The sequence below is a fragment of the Tiliqua scincoides genome, chromosome 1 (assembly GCF_035046505.1).
Source record: "Tiliqua scincoides isolate rTilSci1 chromosome 1, rTilSci1.hap2, whole genome shotgun sequence".
Lineage (NCBI taxonomy): Eukaryota > Metazoa > Chordata > Lepidosauria > Squamata > Scincidae > Tiliqua > Tiliqua scincoides.
Genome location: NC_089821.1, coordinates 65,557,222 through 65,574,105, shown reverse-complemented (window position 1 = coordinate 65,574,105; position 16,884 = coordinate 65,557,222). Strand labels below are relative to the sequence as shown.

The 16,884-nt window shown below is 44.3% G+C and overlaps 2 protein-coding genes across 3 annotated transcripts in view; both read left to right on the top strand.

Annotated features, from left to right (window-relative positions):
* The window catches only part of LOC136644278 (membrane-spanning 4-domains subfamily A member 8-like), a 41,836-nt gene extending 40,735 nt beyond the window's left edge, over positions 1–1,101 (top strand). Inside the window, exon 8 of the mRNA XM_066620002.1 lies at positions 972–1,101. Within this exon, the coding sequence (XP_066476099.1) occupies positions 972–1,091 (120 nt within the window). The 3' untranslated portion in view covers positions 1,092–1,101. The remainder of the gene's footprint in view (positions 1–971) is intronic.
* A 3,456-nt stretch (positions 1,102–4,557) lies between these two features.
* The window catches only part of LOC136657053 (membrane-spanning 4-domains subfamily A member 8-like), a 29,947-nt gene continuing 17,620 nt past the window's right edge, over positions 4,558–16,884 (top strand). The window contains exon 1 of one of the 2 annotated variants that reach the window (XM_066633668.1): positions 4,558–4,617. Coding sequence is in view for 1 of the 2 variants with exons in the window: in XM_066633653.1 (XP_066489750.1) it covers positions 13,517–13,667 (151 nt within the window). In the remaining variant the exon portion in view is untranslated. Of the gene's footprint in view, positions 4,618–13,307; positions 13,668–16,884 lie in introns of those variants that run through there. The other variant, XM_066633653.1, reaches the window with a different exon arrangement.

Genomic DNA, 16,884 nt, shown 5'->3' with positions numbered 1-16,884 from the left:
GAATGCACTTTATAGCAAAACAAACACTGGTCCAGAAGTTCATGTAGCCATGCACTTCCAGACCACCATCACAGATGCCGAGTATGATCCTGTGTGTAGTGGCAGTGAGGAAAGGCCCCACTAACGTTGGTAAGTCAGCAGCATGGGTGGATCATGTTGGGGGATTATGGATCTGTCCACGTGGGGAGGGGAGAAACAGGTGCTTGTTGGAGGTGAGAGGAAGTGTCTCCCAGCACAAGCAACTTGCACTCTGAAGTCTCCCATGACACTGGAGTATTCCCTGACACTCCCCCTTTGTCTCCTCAGGTTCGCACCTGCTATTGAGCTGGTGCTGAGGTCTGAGGAGATCCATTGGAAACTGAGGAGCTTATGGAGGGGTAAGGGGAAATATTTTCCCTTGGCTTTCCCAAGTCTCTCAATCCCCCACCCCTCACCATAGCATGTCTTCACAGTCTGCATGATATGGTGGGGAAAAGGGTAGAATTGGGCTGTAAGACCCATTCATTTCTCAACACTGTTGCCAAGCATTAACATACACAAATTATCTGTTGTATATGAGAAGTGAAAGTCTCTGCAGGAGGTAGAGATATTCTTTTGGCCCAATCCTATGGACCAGTTACAATAGCAGGACTTGCCTTCTACTGCTGTAAATACAGCTGCACTGCCGAAAATGGCCTGCTGCTCCTGGGTGATTTGGAGCTGCCAATGGAACCAGTTTCTTCTTTGCAACATTTCTGAACATTCAACCTTAAAGCGAAAAAAATTAATGGCAAAGTGATTGACAGCCTCTGTTCCTCAAGTATGATAGCAACTGAACAGGTAGAGTCACGCTCTTGAGGAATTTGGGGCAATCCCTTCAATGCTGATGACAGAGGTGTGGTGGCTGAAGAATACCACCATGATGATGACAATAACAACGGTGGGGATAATTAAAAAATTTTCTTACAGTGACTGATTTTTCTGTTTTTCAGGAGATTTCTGTTTTCGTGCCCTACATGGTCACTGGAGTTGGTGCAGTTCCTGCTGAAGGCAATCCTTCTCCTCCATCCTATGATAACATAGCTTTTTCTCCTGCAAGAGAAGCTTCGTAAAAAAAACCCAAGAGAGAAGTTACAGGATAATGGTTCCCAACCTTTGGAAGGCTGTGGACCCCTGAGGCAAAAATTGGAATTGTTGTGGACCATATGCAATCCCCCACCCCCTCCTAACAAAAAATACAATTAAATTTGTAATAATTAGAGAAGATTTATTAGAGATTTATTATTTATAGAGAAGATTGTGGGTTGCTGCTTTTGTTGCCTGCTGTGGATATGAGTAGTGGCGGACTTACCCAGCACCATTCCCCGGGCAAAGGTCCACAATGGCACCCCCCACAAGATGAAGCCCCCGCACTCTAATCCACCACTCCCCACTCTCCACAATGAAACGGAACCGTGCACAACTCCAAGACCGACTGCGTTGGCAGCCTCAGTAAGACTTCCACATGATCCTAGAGGTGCCCGGGGCTCCGCACCTGGGGCTTGCTACTGGATATGGGTGGTTTGTTCTCCATACTCTCTGGTGAACTTCTGGGAGGCTTTCACTTAGGAAGCACTGAAAATGATCAAAGGTGATTTTTCCCCCCGTGAGACCTTGCAGACCACTTCTCAAGGTCTCGCAGACCACCTGTGGCCCATGGACCACAGGTTAGGAACCAGTGTTATAGGAGATATCTAACCAGCAGTCTCAGAATACTATCCTAAATTCCTAAAATTGTTGCAAACGTATTCACCCACCCAGAATATGTGCTAAATCTGCACTGGAAAGTTGGTTAGGATTGGGCTGTTGTTCTCATAACCACTACAGAAATATAAGAACTTCCAAGCACCATCTTATGCTTAGCAGTCTATTAAGCAACTTCCTGTGGCTCATCCACACAATTCTGCTATCAACGATAAGATATTTTTACAGTAAAGGAAGAATGTGGCGATGCTCTGAATTAATGCTTAAAATGTCATTGTTCTTGCAAAGCTGAGCTTGGCACTGTAACAAACGTACCTCACATTACGTGTGAAGCACAGCAAAGACTTTTTTTAATTTTTGCAGTGGAACAGCTTTGCTTTGCTTGAGCGCAGAAGAGGTTGCTTAAAATGAACAAGGACAACAGGAAATGATCTATCCTGCAGGAACATTTCCCTAACCAAAACAGAAAAGTTCTAATGGCAATAATGTGCAGGTCAACATGAAGAATAGTCGGTGCTCAGTGAGGAAGTGGAATGATTTCACATCAGAGTCACAGACTCAACATTGTTCTGATCTGCAACTATCCATACCATTACCCACTGTAGACTATTGACATAGCAATGTAATTTAATGGCAAAATTAATAACATATGTAATGTTTGTTAGTGCAGCCAAAGAAGAAATGATTTTCAGAAAAATGGGAAGTTATTCGTGGCACAATGAGGCATATGCATAGGTTTATTATCCTTACTTATTTGACTTGATTGGAATATTGTCAGTCCTGTTATTAACATTTTCTCAATTAAAATGTTATATATATTTTCATTGACAGGCTCCAATTAGCATGCGGCCCATTCACCTAAACAAATTGGAAAACTTGCATTCAGAACATGCACTGAAATCATTGCAGTCAGTGTTGGTGGCATGTTTTCTGGGGCCCTGGGGCAAAGTTTTGCACTGGGCCCCACAGCACTCCTTGCTTGCCCCCTGATGGCAGATTGTCCCCCTGATGGCACAGCAGTGGCAGTCCTACCAGTACTGCTGGTTCTGAGAATTCAGAGGTCAGCCTGGCCACATGGGCCCTTTTATGAGCATGGGCCCCAGTGCCCCACTTGGCCAACCTCTGATGCTACCCATGATTACAGTCAAATCTCAACAGAATTACTATAAGTGGAGCCAACAACAGCTATGAATCCGGACATTTATGAATCTGAATACATTTAAAAGTTTCTGAATGGAATAAATGGAATAAATTCATAAATGGAATATTAATTTTATTGTACCTGTAACATCCACCCACATAGGTAGCTCATTGTGTGAGTTTCAGGGTGTACATTCCCAATAAATAGAAATATGGATTAAAGAACTGTGAATAAAAAGCAAAAACAAATTTGCAAGAGAAGATTCACCACCAAATATCATAGGACAGTCAACGTTCTGGAGTACCATCTGGAGACATTTGGAACCTGGATGAGGGTTAATAAGCTGAGAGTAAAGCTGGACAAGACAGAGGTCTTCCTGATTCAGAAAACCAAGACTCAGGTATTAGATTGGTACCTTGCACTGGATGGGGTTGCACTCCACCTGGAGCAGGTCCTCAGCCTGGAGGTCCTACTGGATTAACAACTGTTCCTGGATGGACAGGTGGAGGCTGTGGCCCTGGTGGGGGTGTGTGTGTGTCATGAATAAGTACATGTTAGGCCTAGGTTATCATGTGAAGCCTGAACCAAACTAAGACAGTCAAATCTCATTCACATCTCAACAGAGTTACTATAAGTCGAGCCAACAACAGCTATGAATCCGGACATTTATGAATCTGTCCCACTGCTCTGCATTCCATGGTAAGATCACAGCCTCCTTTACAACCAACATCTGAGCCTGCTGTTGTGAACCCTGTGTTGCCGGCTGCAGTGCAAACGGCTTCAACACCTCTTCCATCAACTCCTGCACTGCCAGCTGCACCGCAAGGACAAGTAGTGGGGGAAGGGAATGCTGCCGGAGCTGCAATGCACTCAGCAGAAGACTGGGCTGCGATTATTGCCATGCAACAGCGCCTCATAGAAATGCAGATGGAGGATCTCCCCTCGTGGAGCAGTGGGACAGACACATGTTTCCCAGGTACTTCCATGATGGGGATGCCATGTCCTACCTTGCCATGTTTGAACAGGCAGGTGAGGATGAGCAAGTTCCTAAGAAGTTACGGTTGCCTGTACTCCGCTCACAGTGCATGGGCACGGAACTAGCGCACATACTTGCAGGACTACCTAAAGAACAAAGGCACAATTACAAACCGTTTAAGTAATTAGTCAAGGAGAATCTGGCCATCAATGAGCAAATGGCAAGGCAGAAGTTTCGCCATGCTGAAATGAAACTGGATGAGACATATACTAATTTCTAGCTGCATCTAGAGAGAGCCTTAACAACACGGGTGGAAACTGCAGGAGCAGAAACTGTGCAGCATTGGAGAGAGTTGATGGCGCTAGAACACTTTTTCTCTTATTTACTGCCAGCATTGTCAGACTGGGTAGCTGAAAGACAGCCTGCCACCGTGCTGCAAGTGGCAAGAACTGCAGATGAAATTGCATCATGAAGGCAGCAGCAAGGAGCCAACATCAGAAGCCAACCAAATGGGCTGCCTAAGGGCTTTCAGCAACAGCCAGCAAAGACACCACAGAAAGGAGGGGGAGGGGAGCAGCAAAGGTCCTGGTCAGCCAACAAAGGAACAGCCATTGCCAGGCAACAAAAGTCAGCTGACTTCTGCAAATTCCCAGGAAATGCTTCAGCCCCAACAACACATAACCTCCTATGCCACGGATGTGGTCAGGTAGGACATGTAAGAAAATTTTGTGAACAAAATACCACGAGAAATGCTGTGCAAACTCCAAATCCTAAGACTGTAAGTAAACCATTGGGGCCCCGGGTCAAACTTGTTGCAGGGGAGGGACCTGGCGAATCTCATGAAGAAGAATAGGAGCCTGAAAATGAGCAGGAAAAAACCAGCCTTAATCAGACTGCTCTTAGCCCCAGCAGTTCCTGTAGGAAGAGAGGGAGGGGTCAACCTACTCCTCTGTAGGAAGAATTTCCCAAGTACTTGTGAGAGCTCTAGGAGGGGGAGGGAGGAGTGAAGCCATCTCGGAAAACAATAGAAACTCTTTACCTACCTGTTGCTAGGACAACAAATTGGTCTACAGGATGTGACGGTGTTGGAGATGGAAAATTTGATTCCCCAGAATCAGAGAGACTGGGTGAATGAAAAGCGAAAGCAACCCATTTCCTTGTGTGGAGGGAAGATTCAAACCATTGGGTATGCAGATTTTGGCAGTGACTTCAATTTCTCAATTGAAGTGTCTTCAATTTCTCAGCAGTTGTAAGACTCTTTAGGAGGTGATAAAAAAACAAGAATCCAAGCATTGTGTTGGTGTATATTTATTTGACTCCTTACTCTAGCATACTGTATTTTCACATTTTTATACTTCCCTTCCTCCAAGGAGCTCAGGGTGATATAGTCCCTCCGTTTTGTCCTTACAACAGCCCTGTGAGGTAGGTGAGACTAAGAGATACTGACTGGCCCACAGTCACCCAAGAAGCTTCTTTGCTGTGGGGATTTGAACCTGGATCTTCCAAGTCTAACTCTCAAACCACGACACCATTCTGGCTCTCTTAGAGCCCAATCGTATGCCTGTCTACTCAGAATTCAGTCTCACCATGGTCAAAGGGGCTTACTCCCAGGTAAGTGTGGATAGGATTGCAGCCTCAAACACATAAAGAGGTGCACTGTGCTGTTGAAGTCTGTCATTGGCTCTTCTAGCCCAGAAATTTTCAATCAGTGCACATTGGTGTGCTATGAATGGTCCACAGGTGTGTTGCAAGCGTTTGGGTGATGATCCCTTATTAATAGAGCCTCTGGAGGGCATGAGCCCTCCACCAGCAGCATGGTGTGCCTTGTCAATTGTCACAAAACCGATGGTATACCTTGGCAATTTTAGCACCTTGTCAGTGTGCCACAAGTTGAAAATAGCAATTCTAGCCTATTGTCACTCCCGAATTGGCCTTTTCAGCCACACTAGACGCTGTTCTAGAACCACCTTTCAGAGCTTGATACCATAGTCTTTCGAGACTGAAGGTTGCCAACAACAAAGTTCCCCACTTCTACAAGCTAATAACTTTAGAGTGTGAATTTAAAGCCTTTAAAGGACCCCACTTCTTCCTAGTGCATGCATCTAACTCTCCTTCAGTGTTGATTGGATCTGACAAGCAAAAAACCATTCAGAGGGATCAGATATCATGGCTATACATTCTGTGCAGACCAGAAGTCAAGTAAAATTGCAACAATAGCAAGCTAAAGAGTCTGAAGAGACTGTAACCTCCAGTTGCCAGGAAGTTTCAGCTTTACAGTGCTTATAAGATCCTGAAATTAGGATCCAGTTTATTGCAGCCATTAGGTCTGACCCTGTTTTAAAAGACTGGGTCAAAAAAGCCGGGAAGGGGGAGGGAGAGCCAGGTGATGTTCACTTCTTTTTTCATCAGGACTTGTTCTATAGAAGTTATGTGTTAGCCTGATGCAAGGTATAAAGGACAGTTATGCTATATGCTTACCTGAAACGTAAGCAGCACGGTCCATCTCTGAATGTTCAACTAGAATAAAAAAAATGGTTTCGGTTTTTTTACAAGTCTAACCATTGGCTGGACTTGGCAGCATGACAGTTGTTCTCAGGACATTCTGTTAAGATTATGCAGGCACAATGAATAAGTCTTTGTTTTTGAAGAAGGGGAAAAAAATTTTGGTTTGCGTTTTGAATTTTTGGTTTGAAGGCTTTTCAACACACAGGCTCAGTACCATTGCTTCAAGCTCAGAGACTTCATATATAGGCATATAAGGATAGCTACACAATATTTTTAGAGCAACAGGCTGCACACATGTTGGGAACAGTATTATACACCAGAACCAGTTTTGGTCCATACACAAGTGTAACTAACACTATTTTGAGTAAGTTTTAGTGGTCTAACTACATTAGAAGGGTTTAAGAAGACATCACAGCCATCTCCGGTTCACACCAAAGTCATTTCCGGGTTCACATTGCAAAGGTCAAGTTCCCAGAGAAAAGCCTGAGGTGGCAGTTTTTGTGTTTTTAGCAGAGCCCGCAACCTTTTGCAAGTATGTTGCATTTCACGAGCTACAACGAAGGCCAAAGTAAGTCATTATGAGATGAAGTCAGGTTTTGAGTGAAATTGAAGTGCAGTACCATTCACTAACTGTATGATGGATGTATGGAATTGCGTAATCTGAAACAACTGGTGATTTGTAACCCACCAATGATGTGTTTCAAGGAGGGAACCCCAGATTGTCATAAAAGCAAGTTCAGGAGGGCGCTCTGTGTGATTTCTTCATTCACACTTCTCACACTCACACTCACACACACTGTGATGGGACACAGGCTTCTCTTCTTCCCACTTCTCACACACACACACACACACACACACACACACACACGCTTCCCTTCTCCCACTTCTGACACTCACACTCACACACACTGTGTGATGGGACACAGGCGTGTGTGACTTCACTCTCACTTCTGACTCTCAACCTTTGGAACCTTTGGATTTACAATAAATGCTTGGATTTGATCACCGCTGCCTTCTGAGTTTGGTTTGGAATCTTGGGATCTCTTGCAACATCTGAGATTGCCTTGCAACATCTGGGATTACCCTGCAACATCTTGGGTACCTTGCAACAAGCCGGCACTGCCCCCTTGTGGCAAAAGAAAATACAGCTTGTGGTTCCAACTCCATATCGAAATCTGGTGTTACAGAAAGCACATGATTCACTGTGTGGAGGGCATATGGGTCAAAAAAGAACTTATCACAGAGTGACTGAGTTGTTCTATTGGCCAAAATGTAAGCAATCGGTCAAAGAGTACATTAGGAGCTGTGAAACATGCCAAGTTGTTGGAAGAAATGCAGATGAACAAAGAGCCAAGCTAAGGCCTGTACCAACGCTAAGCCAGCTTGCGTTCTCTGAAATCTGTATTGATGTGTTAGGGCCTTGGAAAAAGACTCCTGCTGGAAATCAATTTCTTCTTGTGTGTATTTGCAGAGCAACCAGATATGTTTGGGCTGTGCCTTTAGCCAAAGTTACAGCTGGAAAAGTTGCTCAATGTTTACTGGACATGTTTGCTTGAGTTGGTGTGCCTAACATAATTTTGTCCGATCAAGGCTCAAATTTCACTTCCAAGTTACTAGTAAAATTGTGTGAATTAGGTCAAATAGACAAATTTACTAGCTGTGCTTACCACCCAGAATCCCATGGACTTGTCGATAAAGCTAACCAGACCTTATTGGAGATGTGTAGAAAATTCTGTTATGATTATGGACAGTCTTGGGACAAAGCTATACCATTTTTGTGTTCTGCCTACAATGACACCCCTAGTGAAGCTTTGAGCTATTAACCTCATCAGCTTATCTATGGCAGAAACATAACTAAGCCTTTGCACTTACTCAAGTCTTCTTGGAAAGGCCAATTAGATGAGATGCCATTACCTGTTGTTGAATATTTTAACAACCTGCATGACAATCTAGAGACTGTGCATGAATTTGCCAAACAAAACTTAAAAATGACTCAAGCTGACCAAAAGAGACGTTATGATCTAAAAGCCAGACCTCATGAGTTGGCAGAAGGCATGAAAGTGCTGGTGCTAGTACCTGAACGCCAACATAAACTCAAGCCTAAGTGGCAAAAAGGTTTTGTGATTGTGAAATGTTTGCCTAATGACAATTTCCTAGTACAGGAGGAGATCAAGCAGCAGAAGCCTACTGTGTTACATGCAAACCGGCTTAATTTATGGAGCGTGATCAAACTAACTTGTTCTTTGTACAAAGTTTTCACAGCATAGAATCAGACCAGCTAGATGACTATTGGTTGGATCCAGAAGAGGAAAATTTGGAAACTTTAGATCAGGGGTGCTCAATAGGTGGCTCGCGATCTACCGGTAGATCGTGAGGCAAAATGAGTAGATCGCGGAGTGCCGACCCCCCCCCTTCAGGTGCCTGTGGGAGGAAACGCCGGGAGTAAGGCCCATTGTACTCAATGGGGCTTACTCCCAGGTAAGTGTGGCTAGGATTGCAGCCTCACAGCCTAATCCTAGGCATGTCTACTCAGGAGTAAGTCCTGTTATACTCAGTGGGGCTCAAGGTACACCAACATACATTGTACACATAAATGTTATATGTTATGATGGCGCAAAAATTGTAAAAAAACCTCTGGTAGATCTCTCGGCCTTGCTGGGTTTCAAAGTAGCTCTCGAGCCAAAAAAAGTGTGAGCACCCCTGCTTTAGATGATGTCAAGCTACCAGAGGACCTAGCTTACCCGCAACAAGTGGAGCTTCATGAGACTTTAGAGAATTTCCCTGAACTGCTTACAGGTAAACCAGGGCAAACCAATGTGTTACAACATACAATCTCCTTAGTAGAAGGGGCTACACCAAGCACATGTTCCCTAAGGCCTATTGTGGGACCTATGGCTGACATTGTAGACAAAGAGATTGATCTACTATTAAAATTAGACATCATTGAACCATCCCACAGTGAATGGGCTTCACCCATTGTGATGGTTGAAAAGAAGCAGCCAGAGGGCCAAACCATGAAACAGTTCAGAATGTGTGCAGATTTTCAAAAATTGAACTCCCAGTCCAAAAATGACCATTTTCCTCTAGCCAGATTGGACTCACTGATAGAACAAGTAGCCAAAAGTAAGTTTGTTTCCACATTAGACATAGCCAAGGGGTACCATCAGATGAACATGCACCTGGATAGCATACCACTGACAGCTTTTGTGACCCCGAGGGGTTTTTTCCAGTTCAAACAAATGCCTTTTGGTTTATCCGGAGCACCAGTCACATTCCAAAGATTAATAAACACTCTCTTAAGCTTAACACCAACCATATTGCAGTGTGTACCTTGATGACATTGCCATATTTAGTGACACCTGGAAGGAGCACCTTCAACATGTCCATGATGTACTTCAGACTTTGAAAGATGCTGATCTTACTCTCAGAGCCTCTAAATGTCAATTTGCCAGAGGAACTGTACAGTATTTAGGTCACATGATTAGAAGTGGACAAATGAAGCCTATGGCAGCTAAAGTGGACAGTATTGTGAATTAGCATGTCCCTCAAACGAAAAAACAGGTTCAATCGTTCCTTGGACTTGCTTCCTACTACAGAAAGTTTTTGCCTCACTTTTCAACTCTTGCTACTCCTTTAACTAACCTGTGTCATAAGCATTTACCCCAACAGGTGAACTGGACAGCTGAGTGTCAAAAGTCCTTTGATGCTCTGAAACAAGGTCTATCCAAAGCACCTGTCCTGATAGCACCAGATTTTTCTAAAAAGAACATAAGAACAGCCCCACTGGATCAGGCCATAGGCCCATCTAGTCCAGCTTCCTGTATCTCACAGCAGCCCACCAAATGCCCCAGGGTGCACACCAGATAACAAGAGACCTCATTCTGGTGCCCTGCCTTGCATCTGGCATTCTGACATAGCCCATTTCTAAAATCAGGTGGTTGTACATGCACATCATGGCTGGTAACCCATAATGGATTTTTCCTCCAGAAACTTGTCCAATCCCCTTTTAAAGGCGTCCAGGCCAGACGCCATCACCGCATCCTGTGGTAAGGAGTTCCACAGACCAACCACACGCTGAGTAAAGAAATATTTTCTTTTGTCTGTTCTAACTCTCCCAACATGCAATTTTAGTGGAGGTCCCCTGGTTCTGGTGTTATGTGAAAGTGTAAAGAGCATCTCTCTATCCACTCTGTCCATCCCCTGCATAATTTTGTATGTCTCAATCATGTCCCCCCTGAGGCGCCTCTTTTCTAGGCTGAAGAGGCCCAAACGCCATAGCCTTTCCTCATAAGGAAGGTGCCCAGTCCAGTGTTTGTAGTTCAAACTGATGCAAGTATGAGTGGGTTAGGAGCTGTTCTTTTACAGGAATTTGAAGAAAGAATGTTACGTCCAATTGTGTATCTAAGTCGTAAACTATTGCCTCGTGAGACCCATTATGCTGTGTGTGAATTAGAATGTCTTGCATTAGTGTGGGCTTTGTCTAAGTTAAGACCCTATCTGTTAGGAACTAAGTTCCTTGTGCAAACAGATCACTCACCTTTAGCTTTCTTGGCTAAAGCCAGAGACAATCAAAGGATCCTGCGTTGGGCTTTATCGATGCAAGATTACCAATTTGATATTCAGCATCTCTCAGGATCTAAGAATGTTTTGGCTGATGCTTTGTCTCGCATGTGGTATAGTGAAAATCAACAAAGCACTAGCTCATAAGTAGTAACAAGATTGTATTAGTATGAAATCTGTGAAGTATTCTCCATGTAACCTCACAGAACCCATTGCTGCTAATACAAACTGCCTCATAGCTTTCAGTGCTTTATACCCTGTTAGTAGACCCTGCTATGTATTGCTTAGTAAGTAACTGTAGAGTAAGTACAATATAAGAAGTGCCCTGTGTGTTAGTAAAGAGTAGTTGAAAGTGTCAACCTCCTAGCCTCTCTTCCCAAAAGGAAGCATGTCATGAATAAGTACATGTTAGGCCTAGGTTTCTCTGGCCTCTGCCTATGGCAGAGAAATTAAAGGAGTTCTTTGCATCTGTCTTCATGGCAGAAGACCTTGGGCAGATACCGCTGCCTGAACGGCCCCTCCTGACCGAGGAATTAAGTCAGATAGAGGTTAAAAGAGAAGATGTTTCAGACCTCATTGATAAATTAAAGATCAGTAAGTCACCGGGCCCTGATGGCATCCACCCAAGAGTTATTAAGGAATTGAAGAATGAAGTTGCAGATCTCTTGACTAAGGTATGCAACTTGTCCCTCAAAACGGCCACAGTGCTGGAAAATTGGAGGATAGCAGATGTCACGTCTATCTTTAAAAAGGGAAAGAAGAGGGACCCGGGAAACTATAGGCCGGCCAGCCTAACATCTATACCAGGTAAGATGGTGGAATGCCTCATCAAAGATAGGATCTCAAAACACATAGACAAACAGGCCTTGCTGAGGGAGAATCAGTATGGCTTCTGTAAGGGTAAGTCTTGCCTCATGAACCTTATAGAATTCTTTGAAAAGGTCAATAGGCATGTGGATGCGGGAGAACCCGTAGACATTATATATCTGGACTTTCAGAAGGCGTTCGACACGGTCCCTCACCAAAGGCTACTAAAAAAAACTCCACAGTCAGGGAATTAGAGGACAGGTCCTCTCATGGATTGAGAACTGGTTGGAGGCCAGGAAGCAGAGAGTGGGTGTCAATGGGCAATTTTCACAATGGAGAGAAGTGAAAAGCGGTGTGCCCCAAGGATCTGTCCTGGGACCGGTGCTTTTCAAGCTCTTCATAAATGACCTGGAGACAGGGTTGAGCAGTGAGGTTGCAAAGTTTGCAGACGACACTAAACTTTTCCGAGTGGTGAAGACCAGAAGTGATTGTGAGGAGCTCCAGAAGGATCTCTCCAGACTGGCAGAATGGGCAGCAAAATGGCAGATGCGCTTCAATGTCAGTAAGTGTAAAGTCATGCACATTGGGGCAAAAAATCAAAACTTTAGATATAGGCTGATGGGTTCTGAGCTGTCTGTGACAGATCAGGAGAGAGATCTTGGGGTGGTGGTGGTCAGGTCAATGAAAGTGTCGACCCAATGTGCGGGGGCAGTGAAGAAGGCCAATTCTATGCTTGGGATCATTAGGAAGGGTATTGAGAACAAAACAGCTAATATTATAATGCTGTTGTACAAATCTATGGTAAGGCCTCACCTGGAGTATTGTGTCCAGTTCTGGTCGCCGCATCTCAAAAAAGACATAGTGGAAATGGAAAAGGTGCAAAAGAGAGCGACTAAGTTGATTACGGGGCTGGGGCACCTTCCTTATGAGGAAAGGCTACAGCGTTTGGGCCTCTTCAGCCTAGAAAAGAGACGCCTGAGGGGGGACATGATTGAGACATACAAAATTATGCAGGGGATGGACAGAGTGGATAGGGAGATGCTCTTTACACTCTCACATAACACCAGAACCAGGGGACATCCACTAAAATTGAGTGTTGGGAGAGTTAGAACAGACAAAAGAAAACATTTCTTTACTCAGTGTGTGGTTGGTCTGTGGAACTCCTTACCACAAGATGTGGTGATGGCATCTGGCCTGGATGCCTTTAAAAGGGGATTGGACAAGTTTCTGGAGGAAAAATCCATGGGTTACCAGCCATGATGTGCATGTACAACCTCCTGATTTTAGAAATGGGCTATGTCAGAATGCCAGATGCAAGGGAGGGCACCAGAATGAGGTCTCTTGTTATCTGGTGTGCACCCTGGGGCATTTGGTGGGCCGCTGTGAGATACAGGAAGCTGGACTAGATGGGCCTATGCCTGATCCAGTGGGGCTGTTCTTATGTTCTTATTATGTTAGCATGTGAAGCCTGAACCAAACTAAGACAGTGTAACGGAGAAGTTGCTAGCAGTTCCCAGCTGCAAAAATGTGAGTAAATAAACAAAAGGATTGTTGTCTCTCCGTTGCTGGCCAGAATGGACACATAACAAGAATTACAACCCATTGGAATGTTTAGCAGCAGACAGAGAGGCGCCTTATCAAGTGTGATTGAGTGCAGCTGTGGATCTCCAGTTGGGAGGGGTAAAGAACTATGAGGGGTTAGCAACCAGGCCAACTTTGAGAAGGTTCTGTTCCTCAAAGGTTCTGAATGGACCGGCTAATAAGTATGAAGTCAGCTCAGTACTATTAGCATAAGAAGTGTAATAATGAGTGCCCGGGGAGGGGGTTATGAGGTCCTTCTTGAACAGAGTTTTTGGGTGCAACATCCTGCACGCTTGGAGCTCCATTGTCCATCATGGGCACCTGGCCTCATAGGTAGCCCTGGACCTAAGAGATCTACAAGAGTAACTGACCCAGGTGAGAGATAGGGATTAACAGAGACAGCCAGCTAGCTTTATTATTTGATTGCTGATATGTTTCCTAGATGTTTATGCCTCTCATATTTGCTGCCTTATTGTAGAGTGTGTAACCTTATGTACTTAATAAACTAAAATAACTTTTACTAAGTTGTTTCATTGTCTGTTGGGGACCAAGGTTCAGAATCCTGCCTAGCCGTTCAGCAAACTACCAAGTGCTCATTGAGGTCTAGTAACTTGAGGACTGAGGCTTTAATTGGAGAAAGAGCTCAGTGCCTGCAAGGAATAGAATTAAGCTTAGAGGGTCTCAGTGTCCCTGGACTGAGGCACTGGCACGTACAGGGTGGTGGCAGTACTACTGGGCAAGGGGCCTTGAGGGCTTTAGGGTTCGAAAACTGAGAACCCTAAGCACCCCAAACCCCCCTTTGTTTAAGACAGGGGGAGGGGCTTTTGCCCAGCTTTGGCTGGTGCATCAGCTGCTGCCATACCTGAGTCAGTCAGATGTGGCTACAGTGGCCCACACCTTAGTTCCATCACATTTAGATTACTGTAATGCACTCTATGTAGGGCTGCCCCTGAAGCTAGTTCTGAAATTGCAGGTGGTTCAAAATGTGGCAGCTCACTGGGGCTTGGCTGTTTGATTCTGTCAGGCTGCCACTCTGGTGACTGCACTGGCTGCCAATTCATATCCAGGCCCAATTAAAGATGCTGGTTTTGACATACAAAGCTCTATGTGGCCTGGGACTGGGGTATCTTCAGGATTACCTATTCTCTTATAGTCCAGCATGTCCCCTGAGGTTATCTAGCAGAGCCCTGCTAAGACTGCTATCTGGAGTAAAGGGGATGGCATGGAGAAACAGCCTTATCTGTTGTGGCACTGCACTTCTGGAACATGCTTCCAAAGAATCTACAATGAACCCCCTCTGCGGAGCAGTTCCAACAAGGCTTAAAAACATTTCTATTTCAGCTGGCTTTTGAGGGGGGAGGATAAGGGTTTAATGTTGTGCTATATATGTATTTTATACTTTTATGCATTTTATAATTCATATTTATTTTAATGTTGTTGTAAGCAGCCTTGGGTGCCCTTTGGAGAGAATGGCAGGATACAAATTGAATAAATAAATAAATTCCAGTTTTGCAACACCAAAACCCAGAGTGCATATTAAAAAGAAACATAGCTATAGTGCACAAGTGCCACATGTACCTACAATGCAATTGCTTGCACAGGGATTCTGGCATTTCTGAACAAAATCTGCTTTGAGTGCCCCGCCCAGAGAAAGCGGGGTAGGAATTTTAAAAAATGAATAAATGAATGAATGAAGGAAGGAAATTATCTGTGGTCAGAGGAAGTGCAATGAATTGACTGCACAACTTGGAAGATTTTTTGCAATAGATTGGCCTATGGAAAGTGAAGTGTGTTTTGAGACAAGGAGATGTGCAGCTTTGCTGAAGCATTAAACATCACAGTACCAGCCTTTTGAGAAGATATGAAAAGCTCTGACTATGACAATTTATCAGAATGACCGTCAGCCCTTTAAGCAAAGGATGTGATAGTATTTTGCCTCAACCAAAATGTATTTCTTAATTTAAAATGTTTACAATCACCTTTTCCCTTCCCACCAGGGTATTCAGGATGTCTTAGGGCCAAATCCTATCCAACTTCCCAGCGCTGGTGCAGCCGTACCAACAGGGCATGCACTGCATCCTGCTGTAGAAGGGCAGTCACAGAGGCCACCTCAGAGTAAGGGAGTGTTTGTTCCCTTCTCTCAAGGCTGCATTGCAGCTGCAATGTTGTTGGAAAGTTGGATAGGACTGGGTGGGCCCTTAGAGTATTTATTTTCCCACATGTTAGTATCTTGTCCCATATCTTGTCCCCAAGGGTCTCTTTAATTAAAAATGAATAAATAAATTTAATCCACTCTTATCTCCTTCTTTGCCTCACAAGGTCATTGGTGCTAATATGGCCACTGGGATGGGGGAGGGACACAGTCCTGTCTTAAGGAGGCAGGATCAGTTGGCAATGGTGGATCTTTACCTGCTGTCTTATTTTCTCCTCCTTCACCTCGCAGAACTGTTGGTCCTAATATGGCCACTCTCTGGAATAGAATTTCTCTCTGGAATGGCTGCATCCAGTCCCCTCTCATTCACATGCAGACCAGAATTTCAGGATCTGAGGATTATCTTACTGTTTCCATAGTTTCCCCTCTTGTTTCCAGATACCGTGTCTCAGGCAAATGTTTTCAAATACTGTACATTTTTCTACATGTGCAATTGTGGTCTTTACATGTCTTTTTTACATGTGCAAATAGGTCTGCATGTGTGTTTGCAGGACCCATGGCACAGTGAGCACAGGATAGACTGCAACTGTAGAGGAATCCTATGTGTGATGCTTAAGAGGCAGAGGAAGGTATAGTGTTTCACGGTCTCCATTTCCCTGAGACAGGAGAAGTTCCAGATTTTGGCATCTTCATTTTCTGTTCCATTCAACTGCTTCCTTTTTTCCCCTCTCTCCCTTCTTTCATTTGCCTACACTCTTCAGCGGAGGGAGTGGGCTGTGTTTTTGTCCTCTAACTCTGAGGGTTTTCCCACTCCAGAGACACTTCCATCAAGAAAGCTTCTTCTGAGAATTCCCCTGCCCCATGAAGAAACATCAAGCAATCCACCCAGCCCATCAACCCACCTTCACCCATACAAGAAAAAAATTGTGGGCACTCAGTCATAATAATAGGCACTGAAGTCTGTAAGCCATCTCTATTTAAAGCACAGGAGATTGACAGAAATGGAAAAAATGTTCACAAGCGAACATGTTTGTGTAAATGTTTTGAAATCTGTGTTCCTTTTCCTTCTTGTAACTTCCTGATGGAGTTGTAGATACTCCTGGAAACCGAAAACAAGCACATTGAAGCGTGTAACGTAAGTACCTCAGGAATGAATTAAATGAATGGGAGGGGGCAGCGCTTAGTTTGATTCAGGTCTAAGCAGTAAAATGCTTAAAGAAACCAATGCTTCTGAATATGTGCAGAGGGCTTTTCTCTCACTATGTGTGAGATCTTTGTAGGAAACCATACAAGCAACCCAAAGGATGGGTGGACCAGCAACACACACACACATGTGCATGCGCACACACAGACTGGGTTCATAACTTGGCATTACAAGCTCAGTATGTGAACCTAATAGATATAATAGAACAGCAGATTCAGCATAACCAACAACCAAGT